This window comes from Pongo abelii, chromosome 1 (assembly GCF_028885655.2).
Source record: "Pongo abelii isolate AG06213 chromosome 1, NHGRI_mPonAbe1-v2.0_pri, whole genome shotgun sequence".
Taxonomy (NCBI): domain Eukaryota; kingdom Metazoa; phylum Chordata; class Mammalia; order Primates; family Hominidae; genus Pongo; species Pongo abelii.
In genome coordinates, this window is record NC_071985.2 from 47,684,290 (window position 1) to 47,710,064 (window position 25,775).

The window sequence follows — 25,775 nt, forward strand, 5'->3', positions numbered from 1 at the left end:
CAAGGCCGAGGGTGGTTTTCTGAGCACCACTTGGTCAGATCTGACATCATTTCCCCAGTATCAGCAACTCCCACAATGCCATGTGGAGAAGCAGCAGGGGCACAAGCAGTTAGCCTCAGAACCTGGCTGGCAGGGGACGACTGTGAACATGCCCACAGGCTTCTCAAAGGTAGTAAAAACTTTTAACTCTACTTCTTCCAATCTCAGTCATGGAGGTTGAACACTGGGGACACCTAGTGGCATGAAGACATTACTAGCTACAATATCCTTGGGGCCATCCCCTTGAGTGGAGATTCAGATTCACTTTATATTCTTTCTTTTTTTTTTTGAGAGAGTTTCGCTCCTCTTGTTGCCCAGGCTGTAGTGCAATGGTGCGATCTTGGCTTACCGCAACCTCTGCCTCCCAGGTTCAAGCGATTCTCCTGTCTCAGCCTCCCGAGTAGCTGGAATTACAAGCACATGCCACCATGCCTGGCTAATTTTTGTATTTTTAGTAGAGACAGGGTTTCATCATGTTGGTCAGGCTGGTCTCGAACTCCTGACCTCTGGTGATCCGCTGGCTTTGGCCTCCGAAAGTGCTCGGATTACAGGTGTGACGCACCGCGCCCAGCCTATATTCTATTTCTTCTTTGTGAGAATATCAATCTAAAGAAATATTCTGTGGCTATTAAAAATGGGGCACCAGATGTGGGCACTACCAAAAAAAGGGGAACACAGATTTCATCTTTCTCCCCATGGGGTGTGTGTGTGTGTGTGTGTGTGTGGTGTGTGTGCGTGTGTGTTTGAGTGTGTGTGTGTGTGTGTGTGTGTCTCGCCCTGGAATGCAATGGTGTGATATCGGTTCACTGCAACCTCTGCTTCCCAAGTTCAAGCGATTCTCCTGCCTCAGCATCTCAAGTTAACTGGGATTACAGGCATGCACCACCATGCCCAGCTAGTTTTTGTATTTTTAGTAGAAATGCGGGTTTCACTGTGTTGGCCAGGCTAGCCTCAAACTCCTGACCTCAAGTGATCCGCCCACCTCAGCCTCCCAAAGTACTGGGATTACAGGCGTTAGCCACCGAGCCCAGCCTCTCTCCATGATTTTCTAATCCTCATTTACTCTTTGAACCCCAAACAGACTAAACTTCCCAATTAAGGAATCTCCCTTAAAAATTATTTGATTAAACAATGCCAGTTCTGTAAGAATCATTTCAGGCTATGTTTGCCAAGACACACTAGAATGTTTAGACAGGCTCCATCTAATCCTTTCCCCCATTACTTTTACTTACCTTCTAAAGGTAATAGAAGGCAAACAGGTGCTGAGACACCTTATACCATGCAACTAAATTCATCTGTAAAGATTACTTTACTGTCCTAGAAAAATACATGTTGCAAATTTGAGGGCTACAACTTAACCACTTTAGAGGCTTCCTGAGGGAAAGGGGATAACCTTTGAATATCAGACTCTGTGGTAATGTGTGGGAGAGGCATATTAAATATAGTTGGGTCAGGTGGATTTAAAAAAAATCCCTTTTCCCCATTTTTTTTTTTTTTTCTAAAAAAGGAAGATCAAATTGCCATCTGTCTGGCTTATTTTGTGTGTGCATGTATATATAGGAACAGCTTGAGGGGAAGGGTTATGTCATGCAATGAGGCAAAAACAAGACGACCTCCTCTGACAGAGGAGCCTTAGTGTTGTAGAAGAGAAGCAAGGCTGAGGTCACTGGAAAGGCTTAGAATGAAGCTGCTCCTGCCTGTTCCTCCTGAGAACCCAGAGCAGTAGTGGTCCAGGGCACAAAGCATAATGATCTCTCACGAGGATTCCTATCTGAACACATCAGAAGTCCTATGAACATAGATAGGTCTGTTTTAGAATATAAATGGTAGTAACTTCCTGTGCTCCTGAGGCGGGGCAAAATAATCCATAAACACATAATCCTTCTGGGCAATAATGTTTCTGGACTCGCCAGCAGAGGGCTCTAGGAACAGAGGTGGGGGTAGAGTCGGGGAGAAAAAAGGTTCTAGAGACGGGATGTCTTCAGGGGAACTTTGAGAAATGTCCTTTGTTCCAGCATTCCTAAGTGATGGCACTGGTGAGCCTGGTCTGAATTGTCATCAGTGTCACTGCCGAGGCCAAGGGCCAAGGGTCAAGATGCCACTTTAGGTTGAGAAGAAAGTGCATCTCAAGGCCAGTGAGGGCTGCAAAATGGTTTGCGGCTGGGCCAGAAGGAGCAAATGTAGAAAGACTCCCCTTTTTAGATGCCGATGGTCTGTAGAACTCGCCTCTCGTTGTCATTAAGGTGGCCTGAAAACATTATGTAGCAGGGCTGCTGAGCAAACTGGCAGAGGAAATCTGTGAGATATGCCTGGAGGAAAGAGTAAGAGTGGCATTAGTGAGATGTTGCAAGTCACCCATTTGCAGTGGAGCAAGAACCACAATCAAATGGCACAGGGAATGCTGGTTTTTAGACAAATGCCAGCTCCCTGAGGGATGGTCTTTCACGTTCTTGGATCTAGTTTAGGTAATCCACAGGGAAACATTTTTCCAAGGCTGTATCACCCCAAGGACCTTCACAACATAGCCTCTAGAAGATGAATTACAACACATCAAGTGCAAAGTTCCAGCCCACCCAAAACCCTGGACCACTCAACAAGACAGGAACTCTTTCCCATGAGGATCCCATGTTAAATTATAAATGGATTTTTTTTTTTTTTTTTTTTTGAACACAGGGTCTTGCTTTGTCGCCCAGGCTCCAGTGCAGTGGTATGATCACAGCTCACTGCAGCCTTGACCTCTTGGCCTTAAGCGATCCTCCCACCTCACCCTCCCAAGTAGCTGGGACCACAGGGGTGTGCCACTATGCCCAGATAATTTTTAAATTATTTGTAGAGACAGGGTGTCCCTGCGTTGCTCAGACTGGTCTTGAACTCCTGGGCTTAAGCAGTCCTCCTGCCTTGACCTCCCAAAGTGTTGGGATTACAGGCATGAGCCACCGTGCCTGGCTATAAATGGATTTGAGCCCATATTCCTGTTTCCATGACCTGGGACACTGTCATTTGCAAGACATCTCTGGACACCCTCACCTGCAGATCAATCTGATAGAGAGGATCCTTCAGGGCATCAGGGTCATCTTCCTCATCATCCTCGTAGTAATCCTCCTCTGTTAGACACAGCCAACACAGGGCGGGTCAGGACAAAGGCCCATGATCAGGCCCTGAGTGGTGATATACTACCACATGACTGAGGCGGAAGGTGCAAAAGCCCAAGAAATGTCCCTGTGGGCCCACCTCTCCCCTTTCTTGGGTACCCCATTCTTGGGATCAGTGTGCAAAGAAAAGGTATTTACCATGGCTGTCCTCTTACAAACAGCTTACCATATTTACTTGTAGCAAGAATGTCAGATAAAAGCTGGCCAGCTAAACCATCCTCCTCCTCCTCCTCTTCCTCCTCCTGGTCCTCCCACATATCATTGGAGTCATCTACTTGGAGATGAAAAGCAGCTAGAGCTAGAGCACATTCATGCATTTTCCCTCCCCAAATCCAAATAGGCCAGAATAGAAGGGCCCCAAAGGCTTCTGCAATGTGGCTTGTAGTCCCCAGTGAAAGAGAACCAGAAATGGCCAAACCCTCCTGGTTAGTCTCAATGAAAGAACCTGGAGATATAAGGGTTGGGAGGCTCTTAAGAAGAATCAAACCAAAGAAGGGCTATGTTAGCTTGCCTCCTGGCTGCCTCCCACCCCAGCCTCTGTGAGATTTCATATGGCAGACTGGAGAGGCAGCTCTACATGCCTAGTGCCTAGCATGGTGCCAGCCACAGAGCAGCCATTCCATCAACTTTTTTTTTTTCAGTTAGTGACTCAACAAACCAAGTTGATAATTTGACAATTTGTAACTTGATCTGCCAGGCTAAAAGTCTCCTGGGAGTAAGGGCCTGGTGCACCTTGACTCCACTCTGCAGGAGTGGCCTGGCGAGCGGCATTAGCCTCCATGACGTTGGAGAGCTCGTTGATGATCAGCTTTAGGATCTTGACCAGCAAAGGAATGTTTGTCCAGCGTTCTGGGTCTGGGAAGGAAGAAAAAGGCTTCAAGTCAGAGTGTCACTGAGCTTACTTCTGGAAGTATCCCTGTCCTCTCCTCAGTGCCACTCACCAGAGTTCACCACCCCTCAGACTTTCACTGTCCCTGACTATATCCAGTCTCCAAAGAGTGATTTAAAGTTAAATAACTTTATTCTGTTTGGTATTGTAACAGTTCAGAAGCTGGGAGAGATGAGAGTTCAGGGATTAAAGGAGATAGAGTCTTGTTAGTAATAAAGCTCTGAAACCAAGGAACTGTATACAGCCAGTACTCCAGTCCCAATGACTTACAATTTGAGAGACAGCGGAGGTAATTATAAATCTACATTAAAGATAGCAGCTCTATACTCCCTACCTGCAAATCATTGGAGTTACAGGCCAAAGGCAACTCAGTAACAAAGACATGCTGACTCTGTGCCCAAGCTTCTGTCTGAATGAAGCTGGAAGCTGGGATGCTTGGTACCTGAGACTATTTTTGTCTTTTTTTTTTTTCCTTCAGACAGAGTTTCGCTCTTGTTGCCCAGGCTGGAGTGCAATGGCGTGATCTTGGCTCACTGCAACCTCCGCCTCCCGGGTTCAAGCGATTCTCCTGCCTCAGCCTCCCGAGTAGCTGGGATTACAGGCATGCGCCACCATGCCTGGCTAACTTTGTATTTTTAGTAGAGACAGGGTTTCTCTATGTTGGTCAGGCTGGTCTCGAACTCCCGGCCTCAGGCGATCCGCCTGCCTCGGCCTCCCAAAGTGCTGGGATTACAGGTGTGAGCCACCGTGCCTGCATTTTTTTCTTTTTTTTTTTGAGACGGAGTCTCATTTGGTTGTCCAGGCTGGAATGCAGTGGCACGATCTTGGCTCACCGCAACCTCTGCCTCCCAGGTTCAAGCGATTCTCCTGCCTCAGCCTCCCAAGTAGCTGGGATTACAGGCGCCCGCCACCACGCCTGGCTAATTTTTGTATTTTTAGTAGAGACGGGATTTCACCATGTTGGTCAGGCTGGTCTCAAACTCCTGACTTCAAGTGATCCATCCACTCTGGCCTCCCACCAAGTGCTGGGATTACAGGCGTGAGCCACCACGCCCGGCCTATTTTTGTCCATTTTCCACAACAGGAAGAAACCATATGTTCTGATCCCTTTTACCTAAGTTTCCTGCTTCTTCTTTATCAAACCCATCACCAACAATTGTTTTAAAAATATACACCACAGTGCAATCCTTCCCTTCACCCAGGTATCCTTAGCCCCTTCTAATAAGGAGAGGACTGGAAGAATCGCAGCAGCACCCACTTTTGGCTGACTTAGAGCGGGTGCGGATGCCCTCATCCATGCTGTAGATCTCCTCTCCCTTCACACGGATATCCTGTAGCCGTTTGTCATCTGCATTGATGCCATGCTGGAGCAGCTTACAGAGTGCCACAGAGCTGGCAAGGAAGATCCAAAAAAAGGTCAATCAGCTGCCCATGTAGAGTTTATTCCAAGGAGATAAGCAATTATGTCCTAAGACCCTCTATTTGATAGTGAAAATTCCGTTAACAACTAACTAGGAGAGCTAAGAGAGTTCAGCTGAAAATGAGATTTTAGAGTTCATGAGATGGTCTACTGAGATGTTCTTTTTTTGTTGTTGTTTTTTTTTGAGACAGGGTCTCATTCTGTCACCCAGGCTGAGTGCAATGGTGTGATCATGGTTCACTGCAGCCCTGACCTCCCTGGGTTCAGGTGATCCTCCCACCTCAGCCTCCCAAGTAGCTGGGACTATAGGCACGCGCCACCATGCCTGGCTAATTTTTGTATTTTTTTGGTAGAGACAGGTTTCACCATGTTGCCCAGATGGGTCTCAAGCAATTTGCCCACCTCAGTCTTCCAAAGTGCTGGGATTACAGGTGACCTGTTCTTCTTGAACAAAGCTAAGGTTGCGCCATATTGTAAGATGCAATGAGGTGATAAGAATCAGTGGTATAAAAGTCCAGGATAAAAAGTTAGGAAGCCAGGGTTAGAAGGTTGGGTTTTTTATTTTTATTTTTTTGAGACAGTTTCGCTCGTTGCCCAGGCTGGAGTGCAACGGCGTGATCTGCCTCCTTGGTTCAAGCGATTCTCCTGCCTTAGCCTCCCGAGTAGCTGGGATTACAGGCACCCACAACCACATTCAGCTATTTTTTGTATTTATAGTAGAGACAGGGTTTCACCATGTTGGCCAGGCTGATCTTGAACTCCTGACCTTCAGTGATCTGCTAGCCTCAGCCTCCTAAAGTGCTCGGATTATAGGTGTGAGCCACTGTGCCTGGCCAAGGCTTGGGCTTATAAAGGAAAACAAGCCACTAGCAGCACTTAGCTGTGTGAAGTCTGTGGTATAGAAGGGATCTCTTGTAAACAGAGATCAGAAATATATAGTCTACCTGTGTTGACTGTCTTTTGGGGATTTCAAGATGGCAGCTATTCACATATGTGCATTAGCAATAAAGAAAGACAGGGAAAAGGGAATACAGAGAGACATTTGAAATGTCAAACAAAAATCAATGGAGCAAATCAGGAAAAAAAAGAAATATGGGTCAGGAGCAGTGGCTCACATCTGTAATCCCAGCACTTTGGGAGGCCGAGGTGGGCGGATCACTTGAGGTCAGGAGTTCCAAGACCAGCCTGGCCAACATGGTGAAACCCTGTCTCTACTAAAAATACAAAAAAAAAAAAAAAAAAAAAAGAATTCTCTGGGTATGGTGGTGCATGTGTGTAATATTCGGAAGGCTGAAGCAGGAGAATTGCTTGAACCTAGGAGGTGGAGGTTGCAGTGAGCCAAGATTGTGCCACTGCATTCCAGCCTGGGCGACAGAGCGAGACTCTGTCTCAAAAAAAAAAAAAAAAAAAAAAAAAGAAAAAAAGAAATGTGAGTGGTGGCAGAATGCCCAGAAAAGAAAGATGGGGTTCTACCTGACTTTGCCTTCATACTGTCCATAGAACAGGTGCTGTCGGCTTGTCCACTCAGCCATCACAAACTCTAGAGCAGGTTTGCCAGTAGGTCCTGGGAGGCTACATAGGAACTCCAAGAGAGGTTCTAGCTGAGTGTGCACCAGATGAGCGAACACCATGATCAGGGACTAGGAGAAAATAAGGACATTTGCTTCAGGGAAATCAATTTCAGAGACATAGGAGATGAGAGGGAACTGGCCAGTCAGATAAGAAATAGAGTCTACGCTGAGGGTATTATCCACAGGACAAGAAAACATGGGAGATTTCCTCGTCCATGTTTCTTAGGCCAAACAGATCAGACAGATCCCATTTTACTTAACTGTCCGACAAGGCTAGTAAGAGGGTAAAATAACTCAGGACCAAAACACTAATTTTCATTTCTATCAGCCAGGGAGTAGGAAGCCCACTCCCCACTGTTCTCTTACCTGCATGACACTGAGCGTCTCTGCCTGCTGCATCTTACTGAGGATGGCACGAAGAATCTGGTCTAGATTCTCCCCGAGTTCCCGCCCTGCCTTGGAGATGAGGGTGGAAACAAGGCGGCCCACAAAGGCCGCAGTGAACTCTGAGGTGCGGGGGTCCAGGAGCTGGCTCACCACTTGCATCACATACCACAGTCCATTGTGGCCTTGCTCATCATGCCACTGGGCTACTTGTTCCAGGGTCACTGACACATAGGCCCGCAAGCACTCTCCGCCATTCTGGGGAGACAGGGGTGGCAAGCAAGATTAGTAATCGAGGGACAGATGCCAGAAGGCCCTCAGTCTGTATAAACAAATGTTCCCAGAGGCCTATGCCTCATAAAAGCGGTGAGTCTGTAATGTTTGTGGTGGGCTCATACCACTGGAGTCAGGAATTTACTGTTACAGACATTGACGTGCATTACATAATTCCCCCTTTACCTAATCAGCTATCTCACAAATGTGTATATATATATTTTTAATCACAAGGGACAATGGCCAAGCAAAATGAATTTTAATCATAAAGGTTTACCTCTGGTACTAAAAAAATATGCTTACAATCTTGCAATAACTGGGGATACTGTAGGTCTTTATATAGGTCTTACACAAACCACTAGTTGCCTAGGGATTTCCAAGCTGATCAATATTCACTGGCAAGTTACTATAACCTTTCTAATCAATCACAGTAGCACACACCTGAAAAGGTAATCAATTCACCAAAGAAACAAAAAGAGAAAAAATATTCAGGCATGTCTCCCCTCTCTAGAGGCCCATTACTCTGCTGACTTTATTACTAGAAGAAATATGCAGAAAGACTTTCTTATGGCCCCAAGTCTAGATGTCTGTAATCTCTTTCACAGTAGCAATACCCAATACAGATGGGCAGGGTGCTTGGTATCCATATTTTTAAAAACTGTAACATGCTCCAAAGCACCAAAAATGCTTGGCTTTTGCAGCCTGAACCCTTCCTGAATCTGCTAAGTAAATATGGAGTTGAGAATTCCGTATTTCAAAAGCATAAAACCATGTCAGATTTCTCAGCATAGTATAAGCCCATGGCTGGGGAGCTATCTTCCCTATTCTACTCTCCATGTCTCAGATACCTGCATGGTGGCATTGTCATCTGTGTGAAGGGTACACTGTGCCACAGCAGGGAAAGCTTGGCAGATGAGAAGCTGGGAAAGGGGAGGCTTTGTATTTCGTACTACTGTTGTCAGGATATCAATGGCTGTCTGAAAGAGAGAAGAAAAAGAAAAGTCAGAATTGCCTCTGGGGTGGGGGGTGCCCAACAACCAAGATCCTTACTGGATGGGTATTACATAGCAACCCAGAGAAAGCTTATTAATGAAAGGCAAATTTCCAAAATAAAAGGAATAATTAAATGGGTAGTGCTCTCAGCCTCCTCCTAATAGCTTACTAATTGATTAGCCACAGGGGTGGGCAGTAGTACATGGTAGTGGATTGGATAACCAGGTGACATACTTAGTGGCACGGTGTAATGGTGGCACTGTGTTCAATTCACTGAGGTTACCTCTGGAACAAGAAGAGCCATTTTCTTTCTTTCTTTCTTTTTGAGGCAGAGTCTCGCTCTGTCACCCAGGCTGGAGTGCAGTGGCACGCTCTCCACTCACTGCAACCTCTGCCTCCTGGGTTCAAGTGATTCTCCTGCCTCAGCCTCCCGAGTAGCTGGTACTGCAGGTGCCTGCCACCACGCCCGGCTAATTTTTGTATTTTTAGTAGAGACAGGGTTTCACCATATTGGCCAGGCTGGTCTCGAACTCCTGACCTTGTGATCCACCCACCTCGGCCTCCCAAAGTGCTGCGATTACAGGCATGAGCCACCGCGCCAAGCCAAGCCATTTTCTTAAAGCTTCAGAGAATCACCCACTGTCCTTGCGGGCAAAAGAGCTCAGCAAAATCACCCCGTGAATCTCTAATGCTGTTAGGTTCTTGTCAGCTAGATCCATCTGTGGGTGGCACTTGTAGATCTCTCACACACACACACACACACACACACACACACACACACATGGCCACTTACCGCACATAGCCCTGACACACACACACACACACACACACACACGGCCACTTACCGCACAAAGCCCTGACACACACACACACACACACAGCCACTTACCACACAAAGCCCTGACACACACACACACAGCCACTTACCGCACAAAGCCCTGCAGGAATCTTGTCTGCTGGGGCCTGCATTATGCTGACCAGAGTGGGAATCAGCCTCATTTGCATTGGGCCCTGACAGGCTTCAATCTGGGACAGCTCCTTGAAGATGTCCTGAGCCAGTGAGGCGACGACGGGATCTGAAGTGGATAAGGCAACACGGAATCCCCCTGCCTGATGGTCTGCATCTGCTTCTCGCTTAATGATGCCTGTTGTTTGGCCCTAACCTAAGTTAACAACTTCTGCATTGATTACTTATCACATACTCGGGACCTAGTGGGGCCACATGAATAACCTGAAAGAACAGGAGAGATCCTAAATCTCCAAGAGGTACACTTTGTATGGTTTCATTAAAGTAGGGACTAGTCATTAACAGCTACTCCCAAAACAAAATGTGGCTTTTTCTAGAGAAAAATCTTTAAAGTTTTTATTCTTGTGAAAAGAAACCTACGTTATAAAACAAAATGCTTAAAAAAAAAAAAAAAAAAAAAGCCCAACTGATACTTTAAGAAGACATGAAAGTTGCAAAAATTGCCAAAACACTGACTTTGATGCATGAGAGAAATTATACATATCTCCTATGGGGTAGCCATGGTAGACATGAAGAACTCTCAAAGCTACTTCTGGAGCAAAAGGCAAAACTCCTAAAAAGCAGAGCCTTATGAAGAAAGGGAACTTTAGCTCAATCTTCTTTATCTATAGAACAAAACATCCTCCTCTATTTAGTATGGAAAAATATAGGCGATGTGCATTAAAGTATACCTTAAAAGATCACTGCAGCATTGTTTGTAATAGAAAAAAATTGGGAATACCCTAGATGTCCATTAACAGAATGGGTAAATTATGATATACCCATTTTATGGAATATTAGTAATGGCTGAAAAAAATGAGATATATCCAAGAACACAATGTGGAAAGCTCCTCAGTACACATTTTTCAGTGAAAAAGCTATCAAATAACATGTTCAGTATATTACATTATATAAATAATCCTTATCCTGTACATCTTTCTGAGCTTCAATATTGGAGCTCTCTCTTTTACAAAAAAAATCCTTAATATTTTACTAGTAATAAGTTATTAATAAATACATTCACTACAGGAAAAAAAAATCTTAAAATGCAGAAAAGTAATAATGAAAACACCTGTAATTCCACTACCTAGAGATAAACACTCAACATTTTGATGTATTTTTTTTTTTAAAACACACCTATCTATACATACATGCTTTTCTAAAAGAAAAATCAAAACTTGGGATCATATTCTATGGATTTTTGGGGAAAAGTATCTTTTCATTTATTATAATGTAAGCTCTTTCCCATGGTTTTAGGTACTCCTTTTAAGCTTGATTTTTAATGGCTGCACAGTATTTCATTTTATGCATATAATTAACTAATGTCTTTTTATAATTTCCAAATTTTTACTACTGTAAAAAATATCTAGTGAATACCTTTGTTTATAAACTTTTACATGTATCTTTCTTTAGTATCTCCTTTTCTAAATTATAGTCCTAGCCCTTTTCTTTTAGGAGGCTTTTCATTTGCCCAATTTCCTATTCTATCATCAAAGTTCTGAATTATGTCTCTTGCTTATTAGCTCTTTATTTATTATCTTTATCCCTAAGTCCTTACTAGAAAGTAAGTGTTACGGAAATAGGTACTCTATTTTTTAATGCTGCTACATTTACAGCACAATTCTATTTTTTGCTAATTGAAAGCCAGATTCTTTGCTTACGATGTTAAAACCATAGCTTCATAGCTAAGACCAGACCTAGGGAATCTTTCATTTAAATTCACCAGCCACCACCTTTTCTTTGGTGCCCCTCATAACACATCCTCCCTGGCGGCATACCATTACTGTACTTTAGGAAAATGGCGATGGTGAAGGGGCAGATTTTGCTTTCCATGCTTGCTGTGAATTCGGGGTCTACTGTACAAACGATGCACAGGGTCTCCATCACCAGGTTGAGGACCTCTGAGCTGAACTGGGCTGCTAGGTGAATTAAGCCATCAAGGATGCTGGGGAGGAAGGGCTGGAGCACGTGGGTACTCTCTGAGACTTTCAGTTGGTCACAATAACTAGAGAGAGATAGATAAGCAAGAATTATTAAAAAAAATTCAATTCCTGGTTTTCCCAATCAATCTCACATATTATAGCATTTGTATGTGTAGCTTTATAAAACTAATTCTAAAGTTAGGTTTAAGTTTCTACTTCTTTCTGGATGTATTACATAAATATCAACACCACCATTTCTATGTTCTGTAATTTATTTCTTTGACTTTTGCTATTTTCTTTAAAAACTTCTGCTTTTTGAGGTTTTTTTTTTTTGCATCCTGAAACAAGCTTAATTTATATAAACATTTTATGTACACTTTCAAAATCAGCCTATTAGCTGTAGGATTTAAAGTTCCCTCTATAGTTTTACTGTATTAGCCTCTTTTCAATCAACAAATATTTGCTGAATGATGCTTACCATGTCCAATATGATACAATTGTTAAAAATACATTGTCTAGGACCAGGCATGGTGGCTCACACCTGTGATCCCAGCACTTTGGGGGGCCAAGGCAGGTGGAGCACCTGAGGTCAGGAGTTCCAGACCAGCCTGGCCAACATGACAGAACACCGTCTCTACTAAAAATGCAAAAATTAGCTAAGCATGGTGTTGCACACCTGTAATCTCAGACACTCAAGAGACTGAGCCATGAGAATCATTTGAACCTGGGAGGCGGAGGTTGCAGTGAGCCGAGATCATGCCACTGCACTCCAGCCTGGGTGACAGAGCGAGACTGTCTCAAACAAAGAAACAAAAACACAACAACAACAAAAACTGTCTAAGTCTTTACTTTTGTTTATCTTTAGAATGGCAATAAGTTAAAACAATAAAAACATTGTTTCTCTGTGTTAAAAGAACCTAGTACAGAAACAAGGCATTTAGCAGTATTCAATAACTGGTTTTTCTTTCTTTCTTTTTTCTTTTTTTTGAGACAGAGTCTCACTCTCTTCCCCAGGCTGGAGTGCAGTGGCACGATCTCGGCTCCCTGCAACCTTCGCCTCTGAGGTTCAAGCGATTCTCCTGCCTCAGCCTCCTGAGTAGCTGGGAATACTGGGAATACAGGCATGCACCACCACGCCCAGCTAATTTTTGTATTTTTAGTAGAGATGGGGTTTCACCATGTTGGCCAGGTGGTCCTGTACTCCTGACCTCAGGTGATCTGCCTGCCTTGGCCTCCCAAAGTGCTGAGATTACAGGTGTGAGCCACTGTGCCTGGCCAATAAATGGTTTTTAACTTAAATGCTTTATTTTAAAAATGTCTTATAACTGTAATATTTGTGTCGGCTTTCAAAGATCCACAATGACCAGTGAAACTGTGGGCTTTAATCTCAGATCTGTCCACAGACTTTTTGATTTTTGGTTCATAATGTTTGATTCCAATACTACCCTGCTCTGACCAAACTTCTCCTAAAGAGCTGATGTGGAACCTGGCTTTGGTCAGCTCTCAACTCCCTAGACTAGCTTTTGGATCCATCCCTCGACCAGCATTTATCTGTCTTCTCCCTCCCTCCATTTCCCACTTCTATTCTAAGGGTTTATAGTTACTTTGCCCCTCTAATGAACTTGAAACTGTAAAGTATGGTAGATCACAGAGTTTGCATCATCTGTCTACATCATACTGGATCTTAAATGCCATGCTAAAAGAGGTTGGACTTTATTTTGGAAGTCGGTGTTTCTTTAACTTGTATTTACTCCTAACACCTAATCTTCTCTTTACCCTAAAGTCTCCAGGGGAAACTGATGTCCCACGAAAATATTATACATATATCCTGTGGCTTCCTATACTGCCTGACATAATATGACTTTCTTCTGAAGTACCTCTATCTCAAGTTTGAAGAGAACAGCTGGGAGCCATTAATTTTTTTTTCTTTTTTTTTTTTTTGAGATGGAGTCTCGCTCTGTTGCCAGGCTGGAGCGCAGTGCCATGATCTTGGCTCACTGCAACCTCCACCTCCCGGGTTCAAGTGATGCTCCTGCCTCAGCCTCCTGAGTAGCTGGGACTACAGGCGTGCACCTAGCTAGCTAATTTTTTTTTTGTATTTTTAGTAGAGATGGGGTTTCACCATGTTGGCCAGGATGGTTTCGATCTCCTGACCTTGTGATCCACCTGCCTCGGCCTCCCAAAGTGCTGGGATTACAGGTGTGAGCATGCCCGGCTGCAATGAATGATTTTAACAGCAGGAGCAATAAACTCAGTTTTCTATTTTAGAAAGATCAACTTGACAGCTCAAATAATATGGACTGCAGAAGTGTGAGGCTGCAGACAACCAGGAAGCTGCTGCATTAATTCAAGGAAGAGAAGTAGAGAGTACAATCAGGGTAGTAGCAGGGGAAGATGGGAAGGAAGAGATGAGAGGCCAAGGAACCAAGATCTAAAAGGCAAATATCTGGGATCTCTACCTTTCATTAAAACAGGGAATACAAGATCTTTAAGTTCAAGATCTAAAGTTACAAGATTTCTACCTTTAATAAAAAAGAAAATACAGGTAGGACAGGCCTGAAGGTGGTAAATGGTAAGCTTAGTAGTAAATGTGTTGATTTTCAGGTACTTTTAAGATATCCATCCTGGTATGGATAGTAAGCAATGGATACATTAGTTTGTAGTTCAGGAGAAAGTCTGACATAAATTTGAGTTGAAAAATGTGAAACAAGTATAATTATTTGTCAATCAGTGTCTTGTTTCAGAGATTATCTAAGGGAGTTTGCAATGATACATAAACTATGACATGAAAGAATAAATTAAAACTGGGGCTAAGGAAAAAAAGAAAAGCAACGGTGGAATGCTGATAATTAAAAGGTTACTAGTGACATTAGAAAAGACAGCTGCAGGCCAGGTGCGGTGGCTCATGTCTGTAATCCCAGCACTTTGGGAGGTGGGGGCGGGCAGATCACCTGAGGTCAGGAGTTTGAGACGAGCCTGACCAACATGGAGAAACCCTGTCTTTACTAAAAATACAAAATTAGCTGGGTGTGGTGGCACATGCCTGTAATCCCAGCTGCTGGGGAGGCTGAAGCAGGAGAATTGCTTGAACCCAGGAGGCAGAGGTTGTGGTAAGCCGAGATCGCACCACTGCACTCCAGCCTGGGCGACAGCAAGACTCTGTCTCAGGAAAAAAAAAAAAAAAAGAAAAAAGAAAAATAGTTCCAATAGTGTGACAGGGACATAAGCCAGTCTGCAATTGGCTGGTAAACTAAATAGGAAATGACCAAAGAGAAACTCTTGACTGAAAGAAAGATAGCTAATGATCCATTCATAGGACAGTTCTTAATCGGGATCCACAGATAGGCTTCAAGGAATCCAGTGTTTGACAATGAATATAAAATTTTGTCAACATATATGAGTGTCTATTTCTCTGGCCTGCATATCCACAGCTTTTGTCATCCTACAGAGATATCTGTTACATCTCTCAAGAAAATCATTAAACCACTACCCATGTGGTCCAAGAGATATGAATATTAAAAATAAAGTTTTCTTCACAGTTCTTCTGATTATAAAAGTAATATAAACTTGTTGAAACAAACAAACAAACAAAATATTTTATATATATAACAGAGAATGAAAGTTCTTTGTACTCTAATCTCCCCCAGAGAGAATCAATGTTGGTAAGTATGCCTGATAGGTACTGCTGTCTACCTAAAACACTCTGGAAAGTAATGGGCTTATTTTACCCAAAGTACTTTCACATTCATACCAAACTCCTCTCACAGCTTGCAGCTGCAAACATTTCCATAAAATCACAACACAAAGTGGATAATTCTCCAATGAAATCAAGTTTCACAAAGGTCAGAAGCTATACAGGCAGTGACCACAGGTACAAACTCAGAAAAACCCTTAAAATAACATTCATGCCTTAAGCAGGTTAGGGCTCTCTCTTCTCAGACATTTACAATGGTCTTACAGCTTTCTGAAAAAGCTATACTTAGTTTGCCTCTTAAGATGATACTTTTAATTATTTTAGAGCCAAAGATCTGCTTCACCTAGATTGAAGCAGAAAAAGATGGGACTGTGTTTATGGTCATAACATTAACCATTTAATTAAAACAAGCAGTTCTTGAATGCTTTCTAATGACATATAACACACAGCATCTCAAAAAAGACTCCTCTGCCTCAAAAGATAAGACAGGGCAGGCACATGGAAAATAAATTTTGTGTTAGTAGTTTTAGGATTCAGTTGAGATGTTTAAATTTGAGCCTAAGATACTCCTTAAAACAACAATGGTCCTTCTAGTCTGCATAAGAATATAAATAAATGACTTTTGATCCATAAGTAACACTAGCCTTAAAAAAGATAGGTAAAACTGGGAAAAAATAAGCAGTGTTTCTAGGTCACATTATTCCAGATTTGGTTTCTAATATAATCAACCAACAAAATGATGTGGACTCTAATCCTGCTTCTATCATTCATCAATTGTGCAACCCCGTGCAAAACATTTTTCTCTCCAAACCTCAGGTTCTTCACCATTGAGAGAAAGGGAGTTGCCTAGATGATTCCAGAACTGGAGCAAATTTAAAGAGGAAGAGGAGCAGAAAGGAACAGGACATCTTCTGGACTCATAAAAGCCATGTCTCTAGCATGGTTTCTTTCCCTGTCTTCCAACATTCACCCTGAAGGAGATCATTAGCAGGGATTTCCAAGTAACATAATACACTGGAAAACTGTGATTTGGTATATCTAACCTGAGCAACTTTCCCTTAAGATAATTATCACCCTAGGGTAGCATACTCACCCCCAGATGGCTCTCACTGCAGAAATTCGAACTGATGGGGGCTGTGTCTCGTGAAGACCACTAACTGTTGCCTGTAGGAACTGCTGGATCAGTTCAGGGGACATAGCAACAGTGAACCGACTGGCAGCCCAAAGTGCCCGGCCCAAGAGGAAAGGAGACACTGGGAGAAAGACAGAACAATTAGTGGCTGGAAAATGAAAATTTCTTTTACTTGTTCTTTCTCTTTCCCACATTCATTCCTCAATTTTTTTTTTTTTTTTTTTTTTTTTGAGATGGAGTCTCATTCTGTCACCCAGGCTGGAGTGCAATGGCGTGATCTCGGCTCACTGCAACCTCCGCCTCCCTGGGTTCAAGCAATTGTCCTGCCTCAGCCTCCTGAGTAGCTGGGATCACAGGCGCCTGCCACCACGCCTGGCTAATTTTTTGTATTTTTAGTAGAGATGGCGTTTTGCCATGTTGGCCAGGCTGGTCTCAAACTCTGGACCTCAAGTGATCTGCCTGCCTCGGCCTCCCAGAGTGCTGGGATTACAGGCATGAGCCACTGCACCCGGCCCTCCATTCCTCAATTTTTTAGAAGTAAATAGATGCTACATAATATGTACAACTTATTTGAGAGAAAAAGCATAACCTTGTATGATGAAAGCAAATGTGTGACCTGTGGTACAAAATAAATTTCCCAGTTTTCCCTTGTCTCTTCTGAGCAAAGTAGATCTTGAATATTACTAGACTAAAAAGACTTTACCACCCAGTCCTCACCCCCAGCTCTCATTATTCCTTACCTGTACTACTAGTTAATCTTTTTTTTTTTTTTTTTTGAGATAGAGTTTCATTATTGTTGTCCAGGCTGGAATGCAATACTGAGATCTCGGCTCACCACAACCTCCATCTCCCTGGTTCAAGCGACTCTCCTGCCTCAGCCTCCCCAGTAGCTGGGATTACAGGCATGCGCCACCACGCCCAGCTAATTTTGTATTTTTAGTAGAGATGGGGTTTCTCCACGTTGGTCAGGCTGGTCTCAAACTCCTGCCTTGGCCTCCAAAAGTGCTGGGATTACAGGTGTGAGCCATGGTACCCGCCCACTTAATCTTCTAAATTGCCATCTCCATTGCTAGTTTATTCCCACTTTTGGACCACTCTTTTTTTTTTTTTTTGAGATGGAGTCTTGCTCTGTCGCCCAGGCTGGAGTGTAGTGGTGCAATCTCAGCTCACTGTAACCTCTGCTTCCCGGGTTCGAGCGATTCTCCTGCCTCAGCCTCCCGAGCAGCTGGGATTATAGGTGTGTGCCACCAAGCCTGGCTAATTTTTGTATTTTTAGTAGAGACGGGGTTTCACCATGTTGGCCAGGCTGGTCTTGAACTCCTGAACTCAAGCAATCCACTCAGCTCGGCCTCCCAAAGTGCTGGGATTACAGGCATGAGCCACCGCGTGCAGCCTTGGACCACTCTTAAAACATAAATTATAGCTCTGATCATGTCATTCTTCTATTTAAAATCTGTCAATGAATTCCATAGTCCACCAAATAAAGATTACCTTAGTCATCACGTTATTCAAGGCTCCCTAAGATCAGCGACTCTAGCATTACCTATGATTTCCCTTTATGGTTTCCAAACTCAAGTACACATCCCTCCTTAGCAACTTACATCTTACTCTCCCAGCTCTCTGCCTTGTTCATATTGCAAGCCAACATATTCACCTCCTTGCATTACCTAATTCATCTCTTAGGCTGAAGCAATTCTAACTATCTCTGTGCCACAGTAATTCTGTCTTTAGTGTTCTTACATGTTATATTTCGTTTGATAGTCTAGCCACTAATGTAAGGATTACTACCCTTGTTTACTATAAGCTGCTGAGGAGAGACTATTCTTATTCAGCTTGTCACAAGGCTTAACTTGTTTACTCACACAATAAACATCTTGTTGACAGAAAACACTGAACAGAACCTAATAAACTGTGCCAGTCAAATTACGCAATACAGATGCTCCTCTGCTTATGATGGGGTTACTTCCTGATAAACCCATCGTAAGTTGAAAATACTGTAAGTTAAAAATGCATTTAAATTTAATACTGAACATCACAGCTTAGCCGAGCCTACCTTAAACATGCTCAGAACACTTACATTAGCGTAAAGTTGGGCAAACTCATCTAACACAAAGTCTATTTTATAATAAAGTGTTGAATATCTCATATAATTTATTGAATACTGTACTGAAAGTGAAAACAGAATGGTTGTAAGGGTACTTGAAATATGGTTTCTACTAAATGCATATTGCTTTGTCATCACTGTAAAGTTGAAAAATTGTAAGTCCAACCACTGTGAGAAACTGTTTATAATTTTATATAATGTACAGAAGCAGTTCCCAAAGGATGGTCCGGAAATTCCCTAAAGTTAAAACTATTTTCACAGTAATACAGAGACATTATTTTTTTCACTTTCATTCTTTCTTTTTTTTGAGACGGAGTCACGCTCTGTTGCCCAGGCTGGAGCGCACTGGCACGATCTCGGCTCACTGCAACCTCCGCCTCCTGGGTTCAAGCAATTCTCCTACCTCAGCCTCCTGAGTAGCTGGGATTACAGACGCGTGCCACCACGCCCAGCTAATTTTTGTATTTTTAGTAGAGACGGGGTTAGGCCATTTTAGCCAGGCTGGTCTCGAACTCCTGACCTCATGATCCACCCACCTCAGCCTCCCAAAGTGCTGGGGTTACAGGCATGAGCCACCATGCCCGGCCTCACTTTCATTCTTTCAGAAGTATACAGTGGAGTTTTCCAGAGGTTATATGATATGTGATATCATGGCTCTGACAGCAAGGGGAATACATGTTTCCATTTCTTTTATTTTAAAAACACCTCAGTTTTAATCTTTAGTATGTTATATATTAATAAATTAAAGCCACATAAAAATGTCTTTTAAATTATTGATAATTTGTAACCAAAAAGTTTCAGAATGGTTGGCGTAGAAAAGGTTTTAACTACAGGCAGGATTAACAAATGATATATATTGAGCCTTTTTCCAGACTAAATAACAAATATTCTAAAATTTCCAAAGTTTTTGAAAAATCTTTGCTAGGGTAAACTCTATAAGAAATGTGTTGATGGGCTTCAGAAATCATTCAATGTGTAAGTATGGGATGCCTACTCAAGACACTTGTAGGATACAAAGATTAGACATGATTTCTACTCTCAGAGACCTTACTAGTAGGAGTAAGAAAACATATTCAACAATGCAGCATATGATAAGTACAGAGTGAAACAGGATATTCCCAATGGATCTGAGCTCTGGATGTACAGCCATTTTAATTTGTGATTCAGAGAATGGAAATGACGGAGTGAGACACCCGATAATAGATTACCTATTTAAAATCACAGAGCAGAACATTTTCAAATGACATAAGCTACTCCCAGAACTATCCTATGGAGAGGAAGTAAATGGACTGAAAATGGAGCAAACAATACCAAACATTCCATGATTTTAAGTACTGAGAGAGAAAGCAAAGGCAGTGTTTTTGGATGGGGATCTGGCTCCAAGGATGAGAAAAGGCATGGCATGGCAGAAGCAAGTAGCAGAAAATGCCACATAGACAACAATGATTCTTAGCTACTGCTCTGTATTGCGGAAGAAATTGGTCTAATAGTAAAGGGCTACCCTTTTTTTTTTTTTAACCAAGTCTCGCTCTGTCGCCCAGGGTGGAGTACAGTGGTGTGATCTCAGTTCACTGCAACCTCTGCCTCCTGGGTTCAAGTGATACTCCTGCCTCAGCCTCTTGAGTAGCTGGGACTACAGGCTCCTGCTACCATACCCGCTAATTTTTATATTTTTAGTAGAGATGGGGTTTCGCCAAGTTGGCCAGGCTGGTCTTGAACTCCTGACCTCAGGTGAGTTACCTGCCTTAGCCTCCCAAAGTGCTGGGATTAGAGGCGTGAGCCATCGCGCCTGGCCTACTTTTTTCTTTTTAAGACAGACAGCTAACATGGGTATGAGAATGGAACATTTTAATTATTTGGATATTGGCCAAAAATAAAGTTTGAGAAAAATGACAGGAAACAAACAGGAAGAATGTGCTTGATACAGAATGCCTGAGGGCATTCTGGACTTAACAATGGGAGCAGAACTCAATAATTCTCAAGGTACAGCAACCAGATTTGGATTCCATTCAAATGCCAAAAACAACCATGAATGGGAACGCCAATTTGGGAAGAAACAAACATCATGGAAGAATTATGAACTAGCCAATATTAGATTGTTATTAGGTGAAGCTTGAATCGGCCTCTGGGCTGTTTTAGAGGTTGGGATGAGTTCAAGCTGTAGGGTGCAAACAATTTTCACTCAAAGGACACAAGAATATCTGGCCTACCAGTCTAAGTGAACAATATAACCAAGTTAATGACAGGTTTAAAGAGTTTCTTTTTTTTTTTATGTATATATATTTATTATACTTTTGAGTTCTAGGGTACATGTACACAACGTGCAGGTTACATATGTATACATGTGCCATGTTGGTGTGCTGCACCCATTAACTCATCACTTACATCAGGTATATCTCCTAATGCTAATCCCTCCCTCCATCCCACAACAGGTTTAAAGAGTTTCTAGAAACCTGGCACATGCTGAAACATACCTGAGAGGTTGAGGTCTGCAAGGATGACATTGGTCAGGAACCCATGCATGTCAAAATGAATCCTGCCATTTTTCACACTGTCAGTGATGATGGCCTTCACTGAGCCTAGGGCAAGCATGCATGCCTCATGGATCTTCCACCTGTGAAAGGATACTACAGCCTAGTAAAACATACTACACTGCCAAAAAAGATAAATATTTGAGGAAAGAAGATTCAGAAAAGGGCACTCCAGCACAATCTCTTCCAAAAGAGTCATTTACCTTAAGCCCTTCCATTCTAACCTATAGCTGAAAACAGAGTGAAATTTTAATAATAAGAGATTAAATCTGTTATTAAATTAAAACCAGATTTTCAAATTAAGATAAAAATAAATCCATCCTTTCAAGACTTTTTAAGAAGGGGTAAACAAAAGCATCTTAACCAATTAGTGGCTCACTCTTACCAGTGCTCAGTGCCACTGTTTTTGGTTTGCTCAGCTTCTTGTAAATGTCGAGTGGCTGCAGCAGCCAGGGCTGCTGCACTTTCATTCTGGAAATCTGTGGCCACAGCCTATAGAGAGAGAAGAGCTAATAAATCTGTTTGTGCCCATTAAATGCATTTTAATTGTAAACCGCTTCAGTTATGACTGTTAGAAGTGATTGGTTCAAGGTCTTTCACATACATATGCAAACCCCTAATTGTACTGAAAATGTTATACCAGTAGGTCAGGGTCTCTAATGAAATTAAAGTAGTATCTGTATTTCTGTAGTGCCTAGGCATTGTAAGGCTAACCAGTTGGCTCCTTTGGCTATATTCAGCAGAGTATAAGTGAGCAATAATAGATCTAGCTTTGGATGACAATGGACCAAATATTTGCTCTCTTAGAGCCTGATCATAGAAAAATAAGTCTAATCTACTAATTGGAACTGAATATAATCTTTCACAGCTCTTTAGAAATACTAAATGATAATGAGAAGTGATTCATCAACAGAGAACAAATCTCCTACCCAACAAGAAGCAAGTGGCAGTTTCTTCTTAGTATTTCAGCCTAGAGACAACTCTATGCTCTAGTCAGACGAGGCAAAGAAAACATGAGCAGGTATTTGGGTGTTCATCTTTCAGCAATCTGTTCTGTTTTGTTGGGTTTGCCAACCTTTTGTCTGTGCTATAGATTCTTGTTGAAGAGTGAATTAAACTGAAATGGTTTTTTTTTTTTTTTTTTTGAGACCAAGTTTCACTCGTCGCCCAGGCTGGAGTGCAATGGTGTAATCTTGGCTCACCACAACCTCCACCTCCTGGGTTCAAGCAATTCTCCTGCGTCAGCCTCCCGAGTAGCTGGGATTACAGGCATGCGTCATCATGCCCGGCTAATTTTTATATTTTTAGTAGAGATGGGGTTTCTCCATGTTGGTCAGGCTAGTCTCAAACTCTGGACCTCAGGTGATCTGCCCGCCTCGGCCTCCCCAAGTGCTGGGATTACAGGTGTGAGTCACCACGCCCAGCCATAAACTGAAATGTTCTTGATTCAACTACCCTTACTCCATGGAACACTTTATCCTCTATACAATTCTCCCCCGCACCCTGGCCCTATGGTCCGCACAATTATTTTATCTAATATTTAGTTATAAGTTAGAACCAGTAGCATTGATTTTAGAATTTCTGAGTCTTGAACTTCATTTCAGAAACTCTCCTGCATCCCCAATAAAGTCGGAGATAAAGCCACCCAACAACACTGCTCACCTTGGATTAGTTGTCTAGAAAAAAGAAATGCGCAAGTGACTGATAGAAATTATGTGGCTGAAGTATCAAGGTAAACTTACCAGCAACAAGTCTTGAGCTGCTATTCTAACTGTATAGGAGAATGTATCATCATCTTCATCTTCTACAAATTGTTGGGGGTTGGCTGTCCATACTTTAATCTGAAAAGATCAAGTTATGTCTTTGTGATGCTGCCAATCTGATTTATAGCTTTTCATCAACAGATACAGGAAGATTTCAACCTATCATCCTGAACAAAACTCTAGCCTTTTGCCGGATGCAATGGCTCACAACTGTAATCCTGACACTTTGGGAGGCCAAGGTGGGAGGACTGCTTGAGCCCAGGAGTTTGAGACCAGCCTGGGCAACATAGTGAGACCCTACCTCTACAAAAAATAAAAAAGTCAACTCGGCATGGTGGCATATGCCTGTGGTCTCAGCTACTCGGGAGGCTGAGGCAGGAGGATGGCTTGAGCCTGGGAGGTCAAGGCTGCGGTGAGCTGTGTCTATACCACTGCACTCCAGCCTGAGCAACACAGCAAGACCCTGTCCCAAAAAAACAAACAAAACAAAACAACAACAACAACAACAACAAAAACTGAAACAAAAACTCTAGCTTAAAAAAATCTTTTCTTTTTGATGTAGAGAAACAAATACTATCAAGTAGCAAGGTAGGTAGCAATGGCTATTGCTCTCTTTTAGAATCTGGCTGATTACTAGCTCTCTGCCAATGTCAACCTGCTGTTACCCTTTGACAGATCGATTTTCTGAATAGATTAAGTCTGATGGACTATTTATTGTGAAAATTATGTCAATTCTTGTGCTGTTTTAAACGAGGCGTTATCTAATTTTTGAACGTTCTTTGCTGCTTTTGATGACCCACCATCAGGCTAATGGTCTGATCATTACATTTTACTTTAGGGAAGGAATAGATTCTCCTAAAAATCAGGGTCTTAGGTTAGTGGTCCTGTGAGATTTTCTAATGGCGAAAGTGGGCCAGGCACAGTGACTCATGCCTGTAATCCCAGCACTTTGAGAGGCCAAGGTGGGCAGATTGCTTGAGCCCAGGAGTTAGAGACTACTAGCCTGGGCAACATAGTATAGTACTTTTCTGGAAGAAAAAAAAAAAAAAGCTAGGTATGGTGGTGAACTCCAAAATCTTGGATTTGGCAATAAAATGATGTCAAACCTTTCCCAGAACTTCACATGAAATTATTCTTATGTCTATTTTTAGAAATAAAGTATTCACCTGACCAAGACCTCACATTCTTCAAGTTGCACTTTCCAAATACAAGATGGTAACTGTCTCTCAAATATTATTTACCTGCTCCTCAGTGATTTGCATGTACAGGATAATATAATAAATCAATTCAGGCAAGGCTTTCTTAACAGTGCTTTTGAATTTGCTATTTTCTAGTAGAGCATGGACAAATTCAAAAATGCTAAAGACGAGATTTTCAAAACCCAGGACTTCACCTGCAGGAAATATACAAGAGAAGAAATTAATGACAAGAAAGCAAAAGGAAAGCACATATGCAGAAAATGAACTACATAACCTTTGTAAATTATTGAATATTTAAAGTACTTGCTAATGATTATTCCTGAGGAATTGGGAGATAGGGCTCAGAAGTCACAAAACGCAATTTTGAGGATATTAAATATTCTTTGGTTTTTCAAGTAAAAGAATCAGAAACACTGGATATATTTTCCAGTATGTCTATTGTTCTAATCTGAAATAATGAGAAATATTAAAACAGAAATGAAAGATTCACGATCTGGGACCCCCAAATGAAACACAACAAAATGCCAGAAGTAGGCTAGATTAAATGGCCTTAAAAGTATCTCTTCCAACGCAGAAATTCTACGATTTTATTAGATTTATGCAACTACCTATGAGGAACAGATTAAAGATTGTCAATTCTCATTTCCCCACATCTAATACATTGAAAATAAACTGAATTAGAAAACACTTAATAGAGTGAAGCCTCTCTAGTTACTGTTTTTCCCCCCCATCTCTGGCTTCTTTTTCTTTTCCCACTAACTGGTATTTCTATAAAGATCAAATAAACTACATACCATCAGAATCCACAGGATCTTCGACTTCTTCTGTGTAATTTACTTCTGTCCTCACATAAGTATGATGAAGAGTAAAGAAATAGAATTTGGAGTCTGCTTTACATATAATCTACAAGGAAATGTTACATATTCCAACACTAAAAGTAGACACCTTAAAAAAGCCTCTGTAAGAAGAGTGGAACCATATGAATGTGAAACCCAGTGCGAGATTCCTAACTATAGGTGGTAGTAGCTCCCTTAAACTTTCAAGAAAGGATATAAAGCTGCACTCTCGGTTAGGGTGTTCCAAACAATAGGCAGAATCTGCTGCATGGAGGACACCATGTGCTTTGGGAAGTTTTTCACTAGGGCTGTCACTGCCTAAGAAGTTAAGAGAAAAGGACCCAAGTTATGAGTGATATATAAGAAATAAATGATTTCAGACCAGCCCCTCAAACTCCAAATATTTCATTGGTAGTAAGTGTTTACCTTTAGGACCTCCATCTTAAACCCACTGTCAGATGTGGGGCCATCTGGTATCTGGAGGGCCTGAACAAAGGCCTCTGTGAACTGCTGTACCACGGGAAAGATCAGGACTTTGGCTGCACCCTGATAACAGAAACCAAAGTCAATACTGGACAAATCCCTAATCCATGGCCTCAACACATATATATCAAACACTGATATTTGAAAGGCACCTAAAGCTCTCTTCAGGCTCCAAGCCTGACCAGAAGAGAATAGCTATAAAGTCAATGAGGTGTTACCTAAGATTTCATTTTTCCTTAACCAGCACTTGCAGTTCTTCATCAAAGCCCTCTTAAAAACTATTATGTAAGACCAACTGTCCCCCTAACTGCTTCTGAATCACAGGAATTGGTATTTTTCAGCTAGCTTTGCTTCACACAAGAGGGCCATAAAAGAGGAGGAAAG

General features: G+C 42.2%; 1 protein-coding gene across 2 annotated transcripts in view; it reads right to left on the reverse strand.

The window, feature by feature from the left end:
* Positions 1-310: 310 nt before the first annotated feature.
* Positions 311-25,775, reverse strand: part of IPO9 (importin 9) — a 50,622-nt gene continuing 25,157 nt past the window's right edge. For both annotated transcript variants that reach the window (XM_024231757.3, XM_054523306.2), the window contains exons 7-24: positions 25,335-25,454; positions 25,126-25,226; positions 24,867-24,925; positions 24,115-24,266; positions 22,853-22,951; positions 21,496-21,602; positions 21,054-21,193; positions 16,437-16,596; positions 11,506-11,732; positions 9,649-9,797; positions 8,577-8,705; positions 7,438-7,713; positions 6,974-7,140; positions 5,339-5,472; positions 3,924-4,046; positions 3,358-3,462; positions 3,067-3,143; positions 311-2,348 (exon numbers count right to left, since the gene is read on the reverse strand). In XM_024231757.3, the coding sequence (XP_024087525.1) occupies positions 2,238-2,348; positions 3,067-3,143; positions 3,358-3,462; positions 3,924-4,046; positions 5,339-5,472; positions 6,974-7,140; positions 7,438-7,713; positions 8,577-8,705; positions 9,649-9,797; positions 11,506-11,732; positions 16,437-16,596; positions 21,054-21,193; positions 21,496-21,602; positions 22,853-22,951; positions 24,115-24,266; positions 24,867-24,925; positions 25,126-25,226; positions 25,335-25,454 (2,436 nt within the window). In that variant the 3' untranslated portion in view covers positions 311-2,237. The remainder of the gene's footprint in view (positions 2,349-3,066; positions 3,144-3,357; positions 3,463-3,923; positions 4,047-5,338; positions 5,473-6,973; positions 7,141-7,437; positions 7,714-8,576; positions 8,706-9,648; positions 9,798-11,505; positions 11,733-16,436; positions 16,597-21,053; positions 21,194-21,495; positions 21,603-22,852; positions 22,952-24,114; positions 24,267-24,866; positions 24,926-25,125; positions 25,227-25,334; positions 25,455-25,775) is intronic.